General features: G+C 38.1%; 2 protein-coding genes across 7 annotated transcripts in view; one reads left to right on the top strand and one right to left on the bottom strand.

The window, feature by feature from the left end:
• prkdc (protein kinase, DNA-activated, catalytic subunit) overlaps nucleotides 1-6,040 on the bottom strand; it is a 33,487-nt gene extending 27,447 nt beyond the window's left edge. For all 6 annotated transcript variants that reach the window (XM_086021615.1, XM_086021614.1, XM_086021611.1 and 3 more), the window contains exons 1-17: nucleotides 5,781-6,040; nucleotides 4,527-4,603; nucleotides 4,343-4,447; nucleotides 4,134-4,208; nucleotides 3,833-3,941; nucleotides 3,606-3,718; nucleotides 3,357-3,456; nucleotides 3,188-3,243; nucleotides 2,822-2,852; nucleotides 2,585-2,742; nucleotides 2,355-2,501; nucleotides 2,121-2,285; nucleotides 1,520-1,688; nucleotides 988-1,034; nucleotides 775-897; nucleotides 463-612; nucleotides 216-325 (exon numbers count right to left, since the gene is read on the bottom strand). In XM_086021615.1, coding sequence (XP_085877741.1) covers nucleotides 216-325; nucleotides 463-612; nucleotides 775-897; nucleotides 988-1,034; nucleotides 1,520-1,688; nucleotides 2,121-2,285; nucleotides 2,355-2,501; nucleotides 2,585-2,742; nucleotides 2,822-2,852; nucleotides 3,188-3,243; nucleotides 3,357-3,456; nucleotides 3,606-3,718; nucleotides 3,833-3,941; nucleotides 4,134-4,208; nucleotides 4,343-4,447; nucleotides 4,527-4,603; nucleotides 5,781-5,946 — 1,901 coding nt within the window. In that variant the 5' untranslated portion in view covers nucleotides 5,947-6,040. The remainder of the gene's footprint in view (nucleotides 1-215; nucleotides 326-462; nucleotides 613-774; nucleotides 898-987; nucleotides 1,035-1,519; nucleotides 1,689-2,120; nucleotides 2,286-2,354; nucleotides 2,502-2,584; nucleotides 2,743-2,821; nucleotides 2,853-3,187; nucleotides 3,244-3,356; nucleotides 3,457-3,605; nucleotides 3,719-3,832; nucleotides 3,942-4,133; nucleotides 4,209-4,342; nucleotides 4,448-4,526; nucleotides 4,604-5,780) is intronic.
• Nucleotides 6,041-8,084: 2,044 nt separating this feature from the next.
• LOC147127526 (cAMP-responsive element modulator-like) lies at nucleotides 8,085-14,164 on the top strand. Its single transcript, XM_086021525.1, has 5 exons — nucleotides 8,085-8,199; nucleotides 8,479-8,623; nucleotides 9,493-9,561; nucleotides 12,701-12,809; nucleotides 13,551-14,164. The coding sequence occupies exons 1-5, from the start codon at nucleotides 8,194-8,196 to the stop codon at nucleotides 13,690-13,692; spliced, it is 471 nt and encodes a 156-aa protein (XP_085877651.1). The 5' UTR covers nucleotides 8,085-8,193; the 3' UTR covers nucleotides 13,693-14,164.
• Nucleotides 14,165-15,042: the final 878 nt, after the last annotated feature.

Genomic DNA, 15,042 nt, shown 5'->3' on the forward strand with positions numbered 1-15,042 from the left:
ATCGCCTAGTTTGAGTGCTATTCAATTAAGTGTCTGTGCATTTAGCGGTTTAGAAATCCTTTATCGGTGCATTCTGGGTCGTTAGGATTTAAATAGCAAGACTTCAAGAATGTTACCATCTCTATTAGGCGGTTGCACTGTGAATCAATTGTGAGGATACAAATACTCGATGCTCATTAATTGCTGCATGGAACTCTGTGTTGCATCTGCATTACCTGCAAAAGTCGACTAAATTAATAAAGGCAGTGAAGTCCTTCATCTTATTCGGCAAAAGATGAGCCGTCGGGTCAGAAGAAGGCACGACATGAGACACATCGTCTGGAGCCTTACAAGGATAAAAAGACAGATGTCAGGAAGGAGAGTTCGACAGAATTACGCACTCATCCCTGTGACATACACAAAAATAATGACTTGTTTGTTAAACAGTATGTAATTCATACTCCGCAAAGTGCAAACACGCACCTCCTCTCCCGGTGTGACCTTTTGCAATGACAAATCTAATTTCTCTATAATCAGAAGAAGTGACTTGACCAGCTCATCGTAGAGAATGCGACTCAAGGACACGAGCGCAGCGTTCTGACTTTCAAAAGCTCCGTCCAAAAATCCTGAATCCTGTGGAAGGAAGCAGAAAAATATAAGGGAAGGAGCATAAAAGGAAAACGAACTATAGAATTCATCATATACCACTACTTTTTCCACCCTTTTTTTTTAAACCTACAAATAGATCTTTTTCTGTACAAAGGAGTATTAGGGCCACACTAAAATAAATAGTACCTTCAACCGATCACAATCGAGCAGGTCTCTGTACAGCGCAAGATAGTTCTTACTGGATGGAACCTTCCACTTTCCAATACGAATTCCAGGTGAGCCAAACGAATCATTTTCAGAATCTTCGCCCTATGAAAAAAACCCACAAAATTATGAAGAGGCGAATCAAAAAAAGATGCGCAAGGATTCCATGTTGTAAGCAAAGAACATTGAACTGACCTCAGTGACCATGGGTTTGGAACAAACACGAATCAATCCTTGGTGCACTAAAAATGCCAAAGAATAAAATGAAGCATAACTGATTTTTCTACATAAAAAAAAAAAAAGAATCGCCTATTCCTCAATTTGACAGCTGATTACGAGTTTGATACATTTTTAAATGGCTTGAACACAAACAATAACAACCAGATTTATATCGCTAAAATCACAAATGTAAAGAGCTGTTAAAATTGGAATTCAGAACTCTTTCCAAAGCAAACTCATGACCTACTTTTTAGTCATTGATATAAATTGTAACATACTACTTGCTAGTCATTAATCTAACCCTGATCCATTTTATTTATTGGCGCACTATTCTCATAACCTCAAGCCATCATATGTGGACACCTTCATAAACCCAGGGCCCCATATTTTACACTATTATTACTCTGAATTTCATCTGGTCTGGTCTCATCTTTGCGTGAAGTCACTTTTACCCTGGCACCCACACTGCATCATTTATTGTAGCCATTTTGAATTTAGATCAACTTACCCACAGAGGTAATGAAACCCCACAGAACAGGTCCTTTAGAGGCCATGGCCACCAGCACTTTAATGATGGCTCTGCAACAAGTGATCTGCATTTTCTCACTGTACTGAGGGAAGCTGTCAATCTGCACCACCAGGAGACGTTCCAGTAGTGGAGTGTACACCTCTGGAACCTGAGGTCAAAGGGGGGGGGGGGGGGTGAGGAGTCATATAAAGAAATGCAAATAGCATTTTCATTACTATTATAGTAATAATAGGATCCATTCAATTTAATGTGATTTAAAAAAAATATGAATAACTTTGATTTAATTGTGAAGAGCAATAATCAATGTATTTGATTGAGCAACAAAAATGGAATGCAAAAGAACTATAAAACTTGCTGGTTGCTTTTTTTTGTTGTTTTGTTTTTGAGGATGGGTGCTAGTCAAATTTAAATATCATAGATTGTGAACTGTGGCTTCAAATTCAGTAGTGTGCGGTGAATATGCCATGGCCAAGATTATTACGAACACAACGCTAAATCCAAGTAGAGAGCATACAAAAGAACTGCAGAGTGCGAGAAGCTTGTCAGAGCTGAGTGAAAAGAAGTATTATCGGTTTGTGACCTTGTCCAGGTGAATCAGGACACTCGCTATAGAGTCCAGGAAGCTGGGCAGTTGGTAGAAGTTTTCGTCCTCCCCGTCGGACTCAGTCAGGTACATCTGCTTACAGCGTTGAATCAGCTCTGTGTACATCAATTCCACATCTTGCGGGCAAACTTTCTTGCATGGCTTAAAGAGAGAGAACATTTTGAATGAAATACTGCCCAACATTCACTTCGACCCAAAACACAAACTTACAGCTGCAAAAAATCCATATCCTCGTATGGCGATGGATAGTTCTTTGTGGGTTGACTCCATGGTCTTAATGATGTTGCAGAACTTTTGCATGAAAAACTTCAACTTGCTCTTGTGCTCCTCGATATTTTCCGCCACGAGTATTGAAACCTGAAAATAGAGTGAACAAAAGTCACACTGCTTTAATCAGGAAATTCTTTGCAAAGGAAAATGTTGTGAATGACATTATTCACCTGCTTTAGGAAGGCTTCAAGTGCATAGTAACTGGTCTTCTTCATTTCATTGTTGATGTGACCACAGAGCTTGGACATGGCATCAAACACCTCTCTGTAGTGGCTTATGAGGCAGCTGCTGAACTGGGACGCATGCCTGGCAAACAATCTAAGCCCAGCTGTATAAGAAACAGAGTTGTTCGTAATTATCAATCGTAGCGGTTCAAATTCATAGTGCCACGAAAAGTGTAACCTCACCAAAAGTGACGGCATAGCGACTCATTTCCATCTAGGAGAAAAAAGGGAAAAAAAGAATATACTTTATTTATTTTTTTAAAAATAGAAACTATTGCAGGACTCAAGTAATGTAAATGCTCAGTGGGACAAATAGTAGTCCCAGGTCATATTTTGCCCATTATTTTTTGACGCCATCGTAAACTGGAACTAAAGAAATAAACATATTGTTAAATTAATTCCTGTCTAACATTATAACTCAACTAGACTAGAATACTGATACAGCTACTATTACTACCGCTACTAAAACATTCGATTACGGTTTATAGCGCTTTTCAAAATACTCAAAGATGCTGGATTGTAGTGGCGGAGTGAATAAAAGTCACACACCTGCGGACTAATTGCTTTTAGAGAATATTGAAAGATTTCATTGGATGTTGCTGGGTCTGCAAGTCAAAGACAAACACGCATCATTAATCCAACAGACAAAACTGACTGAATCAGCGATGGGACAAAACGCAAGATTTTAGTTAGCCTGGTTATACGGGCCGAAGCTCACCTTCCTCCATTGTTTTAGTGAAGTTAACCATGAGCGCAGTGATTCCTCTCAAACATCCAGAAACTACAAAGAGTTTGGGCTCCTTTGTTGTAGAAGTCATCTGCAAAAATGACGGTAGACCACAAGAGGCTAAATTGACAACAAGCACTGGTTCACTGGCCTTGGTGGAGGTCTGTGCCCTACAATCTCGTTTCTGTACTTTCTTTGACTAAAGCGGAAAAGAGTCAGTCGTCTTCTAGGCTGCAATACCTGTTCTTTAAGCTCCCCTCGATAGGCTTTGTAGAGTTTGTCTGAGTAGTCGACCATCTCACTGGGGTGAACCTCTGCAACAACTCCCAGCAATTCATAGATGGTGCCAAGGACTATAATAATACAACCCGTCCCCCAAAAAATAATAATTTGGCTTTAAAACACTTTTTTTTTAACTCTTATTATTATTAACACTTCTAATTCTCCATTATAAGTGAAGTCCTTACCTGAATCTGGGAGTTTGTTCTTTTGACAGAGTTCACTGTAGAATTTGGTGAATATTTCACCAATTCTCAATTCTGCTGCCACAGTGGAAGCTTTTGTAGTTAGAAGAACCTGTTGGGTAAAAGCGGTTCATGACAAGACAACTACCTAGCACAGAATTAAAATATTTAGGCCAGGAAAGGTAGTATCCACAAGTTCTTTATGCATACGACAGAAACATTTTATGAATTTGCAACCATGTGATGCTTTTCAGACAATACAAAGCTTTGTCTGAAAAAAAAAAAACCCACAAAAGAAACCAACCTTAATAAGCAGCTCTAACACCGCAGTCCTACATTTTGCTGTTTTTTCCTTTGTATACACCATCATACATGTGTCCTGCAGGAAGGAAAATAATTATATTATTGAGCATTTCAGAGGTTTTTGTTATGCGTAGCTCTAGGGTGGCTGAGTTTGAAATAAAACCAATGAATAACATCAGTATATCATTTGATGGTTCAAAGAAAACATACTCTTATGTCAATGGCGTATGTCTTCTCCCACCCTTTGACCCTTGGAGAAAGCTTGTCCAAAAACGTCTCCAAAAAACACAATGTCTTAGCCCTGGCATCCCGAAGCTGTGGGAAAAAAAAACATTTCATTACATTACTTATCAACATGTGACATTTTTTTTCTAGCTGCACTCTTGGTTCCCACCTCATCTTGTGGTAAAGACCTTCTGAGGAAGATGAGCAGCCCATAGTCTTTTGAAAACAGCAAGGATGTCTGCAAGGCTTTGAGACACAATAAGATGGCAACATGTTAGCGCGTGCATTCACTTTTTTTTCTGAGGTTGCAAGCATCACATAATTTGGCACCTCTGCAGTAGTCACCAACATCTCAGCCAAGGCACACACTCCTACAATATATACATTTAAACTGATATTAACAAGATGCCCTTAATCAACAGTTACAAGACGTAACACCCAATCAAGTCAAAATGGACACTTGCTTACTGAAGCTTTACACAAACAAGTACAAGCAAGCTCTTTGTCTTCACTAGTAGGGTAACTTTAGCATACCAATAGGACAACTACATGTTATTAGTGAGGCAAGACTGTGCACTGAAATCTGTGTCCTACTAGTACTACAACTGAAGCATTATGTTAACCAGTTTAATTTTATAATGTCACTACTACTTGTACTCCCCATGGTTTTGTTGTCTTTTCGCTCTGGTCAAAAAAGCAAACGCAAAAAAAAAGCCAAGATTTGAACAGCCAAACCTCTGGTCACTGGGTAACCTGCTCAATGAACTGAGCTACTGGTGATAGCTAATGACCAGCTGGTCTCGCTGTCCCAACTACCAGCAAGTCAACAGCAGCATGGGCTTGCTGGCTGGCTTTGGCTCGGTTGGTAGAGCAGATTCCAGTGACTGTGCAGTTGGGTGTTCAAATCTTGCTGTTTTGTTTTGCTTTTGTTAGTCTTGCTGGCTAGCTTTGGCTCAGTTGGTAGAGGAGGTTTCATAGTGACTCAGAGGTTCAGTGTTCGAATCTTGGTTGTTATGTTCTCCTGCATTAAAAAAAAACAACACAACCATGCTGGTCTATGCTGTTTTATAACAGGGTCTGTAGCACTCAGTTGTCAACTAGTACAGTTGCCTCACTTTAAACACGTAGTTGTCCTACGCACAACTAATGAGGTCAAAGAGCATACTAGTATATGCTAGAACGGCTACAAATGGACTCTTGTAGCTTGTTGAGTCCAAACCCTCGATTTACGTATTTAAGAAACGTATGGCTGAGAATCTTAACGCAACTTGGTCGAGGGGACTGAGCGTAACACTACATAATTTTTCCCACTGGTATTATAAACAGCACATAAACAATGCTGCATCTTTTAAAGGCATTCGCGTTCAAAATAGGGAGGACTAAGCTGCCCACAACACATTTTGATAAGAGTCCATTGTTTTACCCAGTTCATTGTCGCTGGGTGTTAGCATACACGTCTGCCCCAAGTCTCCCACTAGGTCTTGGCATCTCAGAGACGCACGACGGGTATTGTCGTCTGCGAGGGATTCGTGAAGTTTCAAAAGGAGCCCGTGAATCCCTCCAGCGGCGTTGCTTTGTGGAAGAGACATACCTGATCTAAAGTAACATTTGCAAACATTACAAATGTCGCTTCGTCACTTTACATAAGAGAGCGCTCAGTGCCTTGAAGCTACCGCACATTGAAAAATTCAATCTCGCACCCGGAAGACTTACGGGACAGGAAACACAACAGTGGCTTTTCAAAATAAATGTTTAAGAGCTCGTACCGGACACAGAAAAAGAGACGCTTGTTAAATAACAGTCATATACGTTCCCATTCACACCTATGGACAATTTCGAGCAGGGGTGCCCAAGCCCGGTCCCCGGGAGCCCCTATCAAGCATGTTTTATATGTCTCTCTCCTTTAACACACCTGATTCTTATGATCATAATCCGGTCCTCGAGAGCCCCTTTCCTGCTTGTTTTAGATGTCTCCCCCCTCCAAGACACCCGATTCAAATGATCAGCTCATCAGCAAGCTTTGCAGAAGCACGATAGAAATCCTGAAAGTTTGAATCTGGTTTTTTGAAGCAGAGGTTTTAAAAGAAGAGAGATTTAGCCATCCATCTTTGGGGTCAATCTGACCATTCGGTGTTCTTTAAATACAGTAGATGATTGCCATCATTTCTGTGGTAAAAATTTAATAGGCACATGGATTGGGGTGCCAACATGTTTCTGAATACTGCAACACAGTAAATTATGATGTACATACTTTGTATATTATTTGTGCAGTTTGGAATTCGCTCGGTTAATGATTGTTTTAGCTATCTTCTATAGCTTAAAAACACTTATACTGAATGCATTTCCTCAAATCTCAACACCATATCTCATATATAGAAGTAATAGTGATCGAATAAATTGTATATAATGTTTTGTTATTCGGGACATCCTTAGTTTTTACAAAGAATATCCATAACTTTCAACATTTTGGTTTTAACATTATCTATATGTGACTTCCTACAAAGCTTGGCATCAATAATCACTTCAAGAAATTGTGTATTATATACTCTATTTTCAATTATTAATGGACAGTGATTTTAACCTGTTCAAATTTAACATTTTTTTTTAATTTCACACCAGTTTTTCAGTGAATTAAATTCACTTTAATCAGTTTCCAGAAGCTGTTCAAGGTTTTTGCCAGCACAGTAGAGTAGTATCATCAGCAAATAAAATATAAGTAAATATTTTAGAAACATTAATCTGAATAATTTAGGACCAATTACAGCCCCTTGAGGTACTCTATAAGTCACTTTTAATAGCTTGCATTTTTTATTATTAAACTGCACGTATTGATATCGGTCATCCAAGCAACTTTGCAATAATTCATATGCCAAACCTCTTATACCATTCTGCTGTATTTTTTTTCATTTTGATCAAACATGTCAAATGCTATTTTTCAGATCTACAAACACACCAACCACAAATTCTTTCTCATCTATGATAGAAGATATCACTTCCTCAAATCCATTACTGTACTGCCATTTTGGTGTTTTTTTTCCTAAAGCCATATTGATTGGCACTTATGAGATTATTGTATTTGTCTAAGATTTTTGAGAATCATGCAAGTAGGGATATTGGTCTGTAATTTGTAAATTTATATGTTAGTCCACTTTTATAGCTTGGAATGACTTTAGCTGTTTTAATTTTTAAGGAAAAATAGCAGTCTGAAAAGACAGATTACAAATAGAGACTATGTGAATCAATGTACAATAGTTTCTATAATACGTCCTTGAAACGCATCACACTTCATGTATCCAGGTATGTATCAAAGCATTGGTTATGAGAGACTCACGCCAGGTATGAATTTGTATAAATTGTTATGATGTCGCTGATTATTTAATGTTTCCCAGAATTTAATTAATTTTGAGCTTTGGGGACCTTTTACATGTTGTTTCATATTAATAAACGTGACAAAAGCTTCAGCCTTACCGCGTTGAATCGAATCATAATCACACTGAATCGAACTGAATTGAATCATTCCACTTGAAAATGCACTGTTCTTAAATCATATCGTACCACAAATATCGAGATACACATCAAATAGTCGTTTATCAGTGAGATGCACGCCACTCGATTATAGATATTTATTTTCAATTCCTATTTTAGTGTATTTCCCACAAGTCACGTGACTTTGAAGCCAAGACTTTCTGATCTTTGATATTACTGGTTTGTCACTTCATAAAGACAAACGGCTCCGGTTGAAAGGTAGGTGCGATGGGGCTTGCGCTTATAAACCCGTTCGCACGTTCCCAACATTTTCATCTGTGGCCTATCCAGGGCGTCAGGGTTTTATCGCAATGGATGTGAGTATTTGAAGACTTGTTTTATTTAAGGCCATATTAAAATTTTGATCAAATCAGTTCAAGGTAGTTATGTTAAAGTACTCATATTTTATGTCATGTTTATTTGTATATGTTGTCATTGCATTATTATCACAGAACAGACTGAAGAAAGTTGACCTATGCATGATTTATACAGAAATATATTTTTATTTAATTTAATTTTCAATCCGTCCAAAAGAATGGAACATGCTTGTTATGAAAGTATGACTTAATTGACTGATATACTTTACCTTTCTTTAGTCGCCTCCATCTAACAATTTATCCATTGAGGGGACACAGACACTGTCAGCCATGTCCATCAACTCACAGACAATTCCATCTGATTCAAATTCTTCAGAATACTATCCGTGGACTTACCAGAATCCCTGCTTCCCAGGATTTCAAGGTAAAAAGCAATTGTACTCATATTTCCAAATATGACAGTTCTCCTTTTTTTAATATTTTGTTCACTTCAAAGCAGGTACATTGGAACCTTCCGTTTATACAACTTGGGCTTCCAAGATGAAAAAAATGGATCTATAACAAACCTTTTTGTTATACATGTAAAAACGGTCTGAATAACCTGAAAGTAGAATATTAGTAAGATCATGCCTCTCCAGCCCTATCTATTGGCTCTAATTTTATTCTAATTATAATTTTAAAACTTGTCAGGGCGCCGTGATAAGTTTGAACAGAGACTGTTGAGACAGAAGGCATAATCGAAGCGTGTGCCAATTATTTGCCATGCGCGCACACTGGCCAGTCACTGGCACATGTGTTTTGTTCACAACATATTATTGGTTAAAATTACATAATTTTCATGAAAGATATGTAAAAGGATACACATCCAAACACACACTTGAACTTTACTTGACATAACTGAATTTTTAAGAAGGGTATGTAAGAGTTAAACTTCCAAAGGCACACTTGAACTTTACTTGAACTTAAGACGAGCCACCATGAAGTTCAAAACAATGCAATTATAGAATTGTCAATAATGAATACACCAATATGTCATTAACATAAACCTGAATTAATTTAAATATGGATCAATTAAACAATGATATTTTACATAGCCAAATGAACTATACCTTTGTTGAGCAGAATTATTCATCAAAACAAATTACAGAAAAGCAAATGAATAATACTAAATTTAGAAATTAAGCCAATTGTATATTCAACTGTAAACAAAAATAATAATCAACATACATTTTAATATGTTTTCAGGTCTCCAAATAAGAATTTCTGATAAAACACCAAACCAATTTTTTTCAGGTGCTGCATTCTGCTACCAGAGTGAAGGAGCACAGGTTGTGCCAATCGCCTTGACAACCACACAGCCAGGTAAAGATACTAGATACACATACAAAAAAAAGAATCAAAATGAATAAATTGAAATGAAAATGTTTGCATAACCTAATTTATTCAGAACAAAAAGAATGAAAACCCAACAGAAACCCCAAACAATTCCCGTTGAGCACTAGATTCAATGTAAAAATGACTTGGATCCAACTTCTGTGAATTTCTTCAAGACAACTCATAATGTGGCTCAGTAGTGTGTATGGCTTCCACAAACCTGTACGTATTCCCTAAAATGTCTGGGCATGCTCCTGATGAGACCATGAATGATCTCCTGGGGGATCACCAAATTCTGGATCAGGGTTTCAAGGGGGTCAGCTGCTGGACAGTCATGGGTGTATTGTTCCAGTGGATTTAAGGTTTGGGGAAAGAGTGGACTACTCAATGTCATCGTCATCCAAAAACCGCTGATATACACTAGCCGTATGAGGCTGGTTATTGTCCTGCAGTAACCCAGGGCCATCTGCACCAATTTATGGTCTGGCACTGGGTCTGAGGATCACCGAGCAGAAGTAAGGTTACGTCTGGCTTGCACTTGGAGGTCTATTTTGAAGGATTTGCTTACCCAGGCTATCGTTGACCCGTGGGATCATGATGAAGGAAGCAGAAAGCTCTTCACAACCTCCCCAGAGCCTCATAAAACAAACAACTGGCCTGGGGGGCAGGGGTCAACTTTTATGACGTCGGCAGTGCCCTTCTGCGGCCCACCTCGACCTCCACTGATGTACTGACCTGAGTCCGAGTGTCTCCTCCAAGCCACAGAATGAACTCATTTGCCATCGTGGAGGTGAAGGTACCAGGTTCAAAATAATTACTTTCAAAAACAAATTCGCGAAACAGACCTGGACAATGATGGCAATCTCAATATTTTGTTGCATGACCTTTTGAGGCAATGAAATATTTTTTCTTACTTTCAGTGAGACTTCTGCACCTCTCAGCAGGTATTTTGGCCCACTCTTTGAGATAACTGCTCCCGTTGTCTCAGTTTTGAAGGTTGCTTTCTCCAGACAGTAGTCCAATGATTTTGCGCTTAGCCATTCTCAGGTGTTTTTAGCTGTGTGATTTGGGTCATTATCCCGTTGCAACATCCCATGACTTGCTACTGAGACCGAGCTTTTTGACACATGGCAGCACGTTACCTCGAGAATAGCTTGTTAGCCTTGAGATTACATTGTGCCAGATTTAGCAAAGCAGCCCCAGAACATATCAAGGCTTGTGTTTCACAGGACAGTATTTTATCTTATTTTTTTGCTTGTCTGCTTCATTTTGTGTCGATCAACAGAGCTGATGTGTCTTGGTCAAAAAGTCGTTTCATCTCGTCTGTCCACAGGACAATCTCCCAGAAGCTTTGTGGCTCATCAGTATGCAATATAACAAATTCCACTCTTTTTCATGATTTATTTTCAGCAATGGTGTCCTCTTTGGACGTGTCCCTTGAAGTCCACTTTGGCTTTTAGCATCTACTTTTAACCTGCTGTCTATCATTTTCTTTCGAAACTCCCGAGACAAGTGTCTCCTTCACTTTCGCTGGTCCGTGTTTAGTTTGGTACACATCATGTCAGCAAACAGCACAGTGACGACCTGTCACCTTGGTAAAACATGTCGCTGTGGCCAAATAATTTTCAGTCTATTCTAGGGGTACCATCATTTTTGTCCAGGCCTGTTTCATGAGTTTGCATTTTAAAATAGCTCCGGCTCTCCCCGTGACCCATTGAAATTGATGGTCGTATTTTATATTGGTGTTTAAATGTACTGGATTACTTTAATGTTCAAACTTTGTTTTTTTTTTGTCCTGAAAAACAGCGCTAGGGCTGGAGCCCTAGTGAAGATGCTCTAGTTTAGACAGACTCAACTGTAACGTATTCACGGCCGATTATTGATGTTGTCTCTGTATGGGCAGCGCTGTTTTAAAATATAATGCACATCTAGGGATGGAGGAGTGAGAATGTGCTACCAAGTCTGCTGAAGCTGCTTTGAGTTTAAATTACCTGATCCACGCTGTCTTGTATCTGGGATCGAAGGTCAGTCTTTTTTGGGTCAACGCTCTACAACTTGCAACTTTAACCTGATAATTGTAATTGATCATTTGTGCTTCATAGTTATTTGTTGGATTTGTTGCAATGTGTGTTAGTGTTTCTTTATCTGTGTTTTGCATGGTTTATTTGATAATTTTATTATTACAGTAGATTATTCTATAACCCCCAGGCTTTGTTCTATTTGACCCTTTTTGCTTGTTCGGACACTCTTGTCATTTTAAAGAGTTATGTGTGTGTGTGTGTTTTTGCTTCTTTTACTGCAAGTTTTTATCTAACATCAGTCCTCGTCATTAATATACCTGCTCATTTCTGTTTTTAACCCTTTAACCCTAACCCAAACCCTGTAATTCAAATGTAATCCATGGTCAGTGCATTAAGACATAAAACAACCCTTTCCGAAATGAATATTCTATAAAACATCTACAATGAGAATTTTAGCCTTACAATAGCCTGACAATCAAACATAGAAAGTTATATATTTGCAACGCGCAGCTAAAATGGTTGGAAAAAAAGAAGTGAGCTGGACAATTGGCCAGCATAGGGTTAAATCAATACATTTCTTTGGACACAGCTTTGTGATGCAGTCAAAACATGTGACTATAGTAGGGGTCACTGACCTTTTTTGAAACCGAGAGCTACTTCTTGGAGAGCTACAAGTTTGATTCAAAGTTAAATAACAAATTTGCTCATACGTTGTAATATGTTATCATTAATAAGTAATGATATTTGTTTATGTTAATTTCCCACAATAATGAAAAAAGAGATAAATATCCATATGCTGCACTTTATTTGTATAAATATCATGCCCATTGTTTACATTTTCAAATGATATGACCATGATAACACTGGTCAACAAATGTTTTTGAAGATGCAAGTTCGTTTTACGGAAGTTTTTTTTTTTGTGCTGATTCCGAATCTGCCCTTGTTTTTTGAAAGTTTTTGAAGTTCTTTGAAATTAGCGTCAAAATAAATTTAGGGACGCATTAATCCATCTATAATTAAAATGTGCTGTTGACCAGTGTAATGATGTGAATGAATGAATTTTTTATTCCTCTTGTGTGTCATTAATCTCTCTGCTGGGCCCCCAGGTGACCTGACAGCCTCCCAGCTACAGTACGCCGGCCCCATTTTCACACAGGCTGTGCCACAGGGCGGCGTCCCCCGCAAACAGTCAGAACGCAGCTTGATGAAGAACAGGTAGAGGAAATGTCATTTTAATAAGCTTCAAGGATATAATGCTTGTAGATACAACTAAGGTTGCAAATTCCAGAATTTGCCAAGTTGGTAACTTTACGTTAGTTTTATGTGTGTAATTTGTTGCTTTCACTTGTTATATGATTGCTATTTTGTTGTTGCAATGCAAAGTGCTTTGTTATAGCTGTAGCTGTAGTGAAATGCAATATACAAATAAAATTATATTGTAACTATTTTTCCTAAAAAAGAGACTGGTAAAAGTGACAACAGTGGTCCTAATGTTAGAGCATTTTTATTTCCTGTATGGTAGACGGAAACGCTAATGGAAGCGCGTTTAAAAAAATAAGATGGATTGATCGATAGGCATTAGTATTTGGTCAAGTTTGACAAATAGACGGATAGACTGATGGCGGAAAAGTACCCAGGCTGAAGATGGATGGTGATTGACGGACCCGCAAATTTTTGTAAATTGCCCACCTCTGTTCATTCCAAAAAAATATATAGATATAAGTTGAGGTTCGCATTTTGGCCTGGCTTTCAGCAAGCGTTTCTCATATGGCCTCTTTGCAAAATGAAGCCCCCCCCAAAAAGTGCAATGCCGCAAATTCTGCCTATTGTTTTATTAATCCATTTTTAATGCTATTTCTTCTTTTGGCAATAGTGGTTGAAAATGGATGGAAGTTGTATTTGTACATGTTTTAGGTAATACATGCATATGAATTCGTTTCATTGGCTCTCTTCCAGGGAAGCTGCCCGTGAATACAGGCGGAGGAAAAAGGTTTATATTCAAGATCTTGAGAAACGTGCGGAAATGCTTGAAACGGAAAATATGGCTTTGAAGGAAGAACTTAAAACCTGGAAAATGGGTCAACAGAAATTCCAATAATATTCTCACAACCAGCTGGAATCCTTTGCTGCATCTAGTTTTGAATTGCACATTTCTGTGAATCATATAACATTTATTTTTTTATTATTATATTATCGGGACACATTTGTACCGCCTGCAGTGCATACTCTTGAATGCTTAGCATCAGTGACCCTGTCACAAACCAGCAAATAATTTATTGACATTTTATCAAATTTCTCAAATTAAAAAAATCCCAACAAAAAAACATAAAGCAGGCAATGGGAAATTTTTCAGAACATTTTCCAAAATAGACTTTTTAATTGTTTGAAATTGTGACATGAATCATAGAGGCAAATCAAAGTTAGATATCAAAATAGAAAATTTGTTCAATGATTTTGCAAATATTAGCAAATGAGTATTGTATAAAGAATCATATCGAAAGGGTATTGTTGTGAAAAAATGTCTTGCTCTGATACAGAGAATACTTGAAATAAATATTTGAAAGACAAAAGCGCTTGCACAGTTTGTTATCGTCGCAAAGTGATCAGATAAGATACAGTGTTGAGCAGCACAAGATGTGGTCTCACATACAGATCTTGATACACCCATTTTTTTTTTCTTTGCTCGTGAAAGTCGGCCGAAGTTTGCAGTCGGAATCGCTAACGGACGCTCCGGATTACAGCCGAAATGGGCAAGACGAGATCGGTCTAACAAAAAACGAGTACGAATTTTTTTTCCCCGTACAAAAATTGCTATACGGCGTACACAATTTGAAATGATCAAAAAATGTATAAAATACGGGGAAAACGTACAAGTTGACAGGTATTCGTGGATATAGTCAACGCTTAATAGTGTTACAAATACGTATGGTGGCTTGGACAAGCAGCTATAGATAGTGCAACCAAAATGCACTCCGGCTTTGTTCCTGAATACCCACCAAAAGCACACATTTGTTGTTGCTGCAACTCGTCTTGTCCCAATTAAACCATCATTCCACAATCATCATCATGGAACAGATTAAACTATAAAACCAATACCATTGTAGAATAAACTGTTTACAAGTGGCCGGACAATGAAAAAAAAATCATAAATAAAGATTGATCAAAAATCAGATCAAACTGGTCAGGAAGCAACACAAAAACTATTAAATGAAAAATATAATAAAGAAAAGCTGGAATGTTCCTGTTTTTGAGGTTGAAAAGTCCCAGAGCAACTCCCTTGAAGTCATTTGCTTACAATGCCTTGGCAGATCTCAATGAAAAATTGTCACGTTGGGAAAATCCACCCTGATGAGCAAGTTAAATAGCAGGCAGCTGAGTAACTTCATACTGCACAGCAGCTGCAATGTGCTGGAGAATCGAGCGTGCGTATGTTAGTTTCTAAATCCTG

The sequence above is a fragment of the Filicampus tigris genome, chromosome 21, assembly GCF_054856515.1.
Source record: "Filicampus tigris isolate MCC_2025a chromosome 21, RoL_Ftig_1.0, whole genome shotgun sequence".
Taxonomy (NCBI): Eukaryota; Metazoa; Chordata; class Actinopteri; order Syngnathiformes; family Syngnathidae; genus Filicampus; species Filicampus tigris.

What these genes read in the sequence shown, in the direction of transcription:
- LOC147127526 (XM_086021525.1), top strand. An exon ending in CTTGACAACCACACAGCCAG is followed by an intron (nt 9,562 to 12,700) that starts GTAAAGATACTA and finishes CTGGGCCCCCAG; the next exon opens with GTGACCTGACAGCCTCCCAG. An exon ending in CGCAGCTTGATGAAGAACAG is followed by an intron (nt 12,810 to 13,550) that starts GTAGAGGAAATG and finishes GCTCTCTTCCAG; the next exon opens with GGAAGCTGCCCGTGAATACA.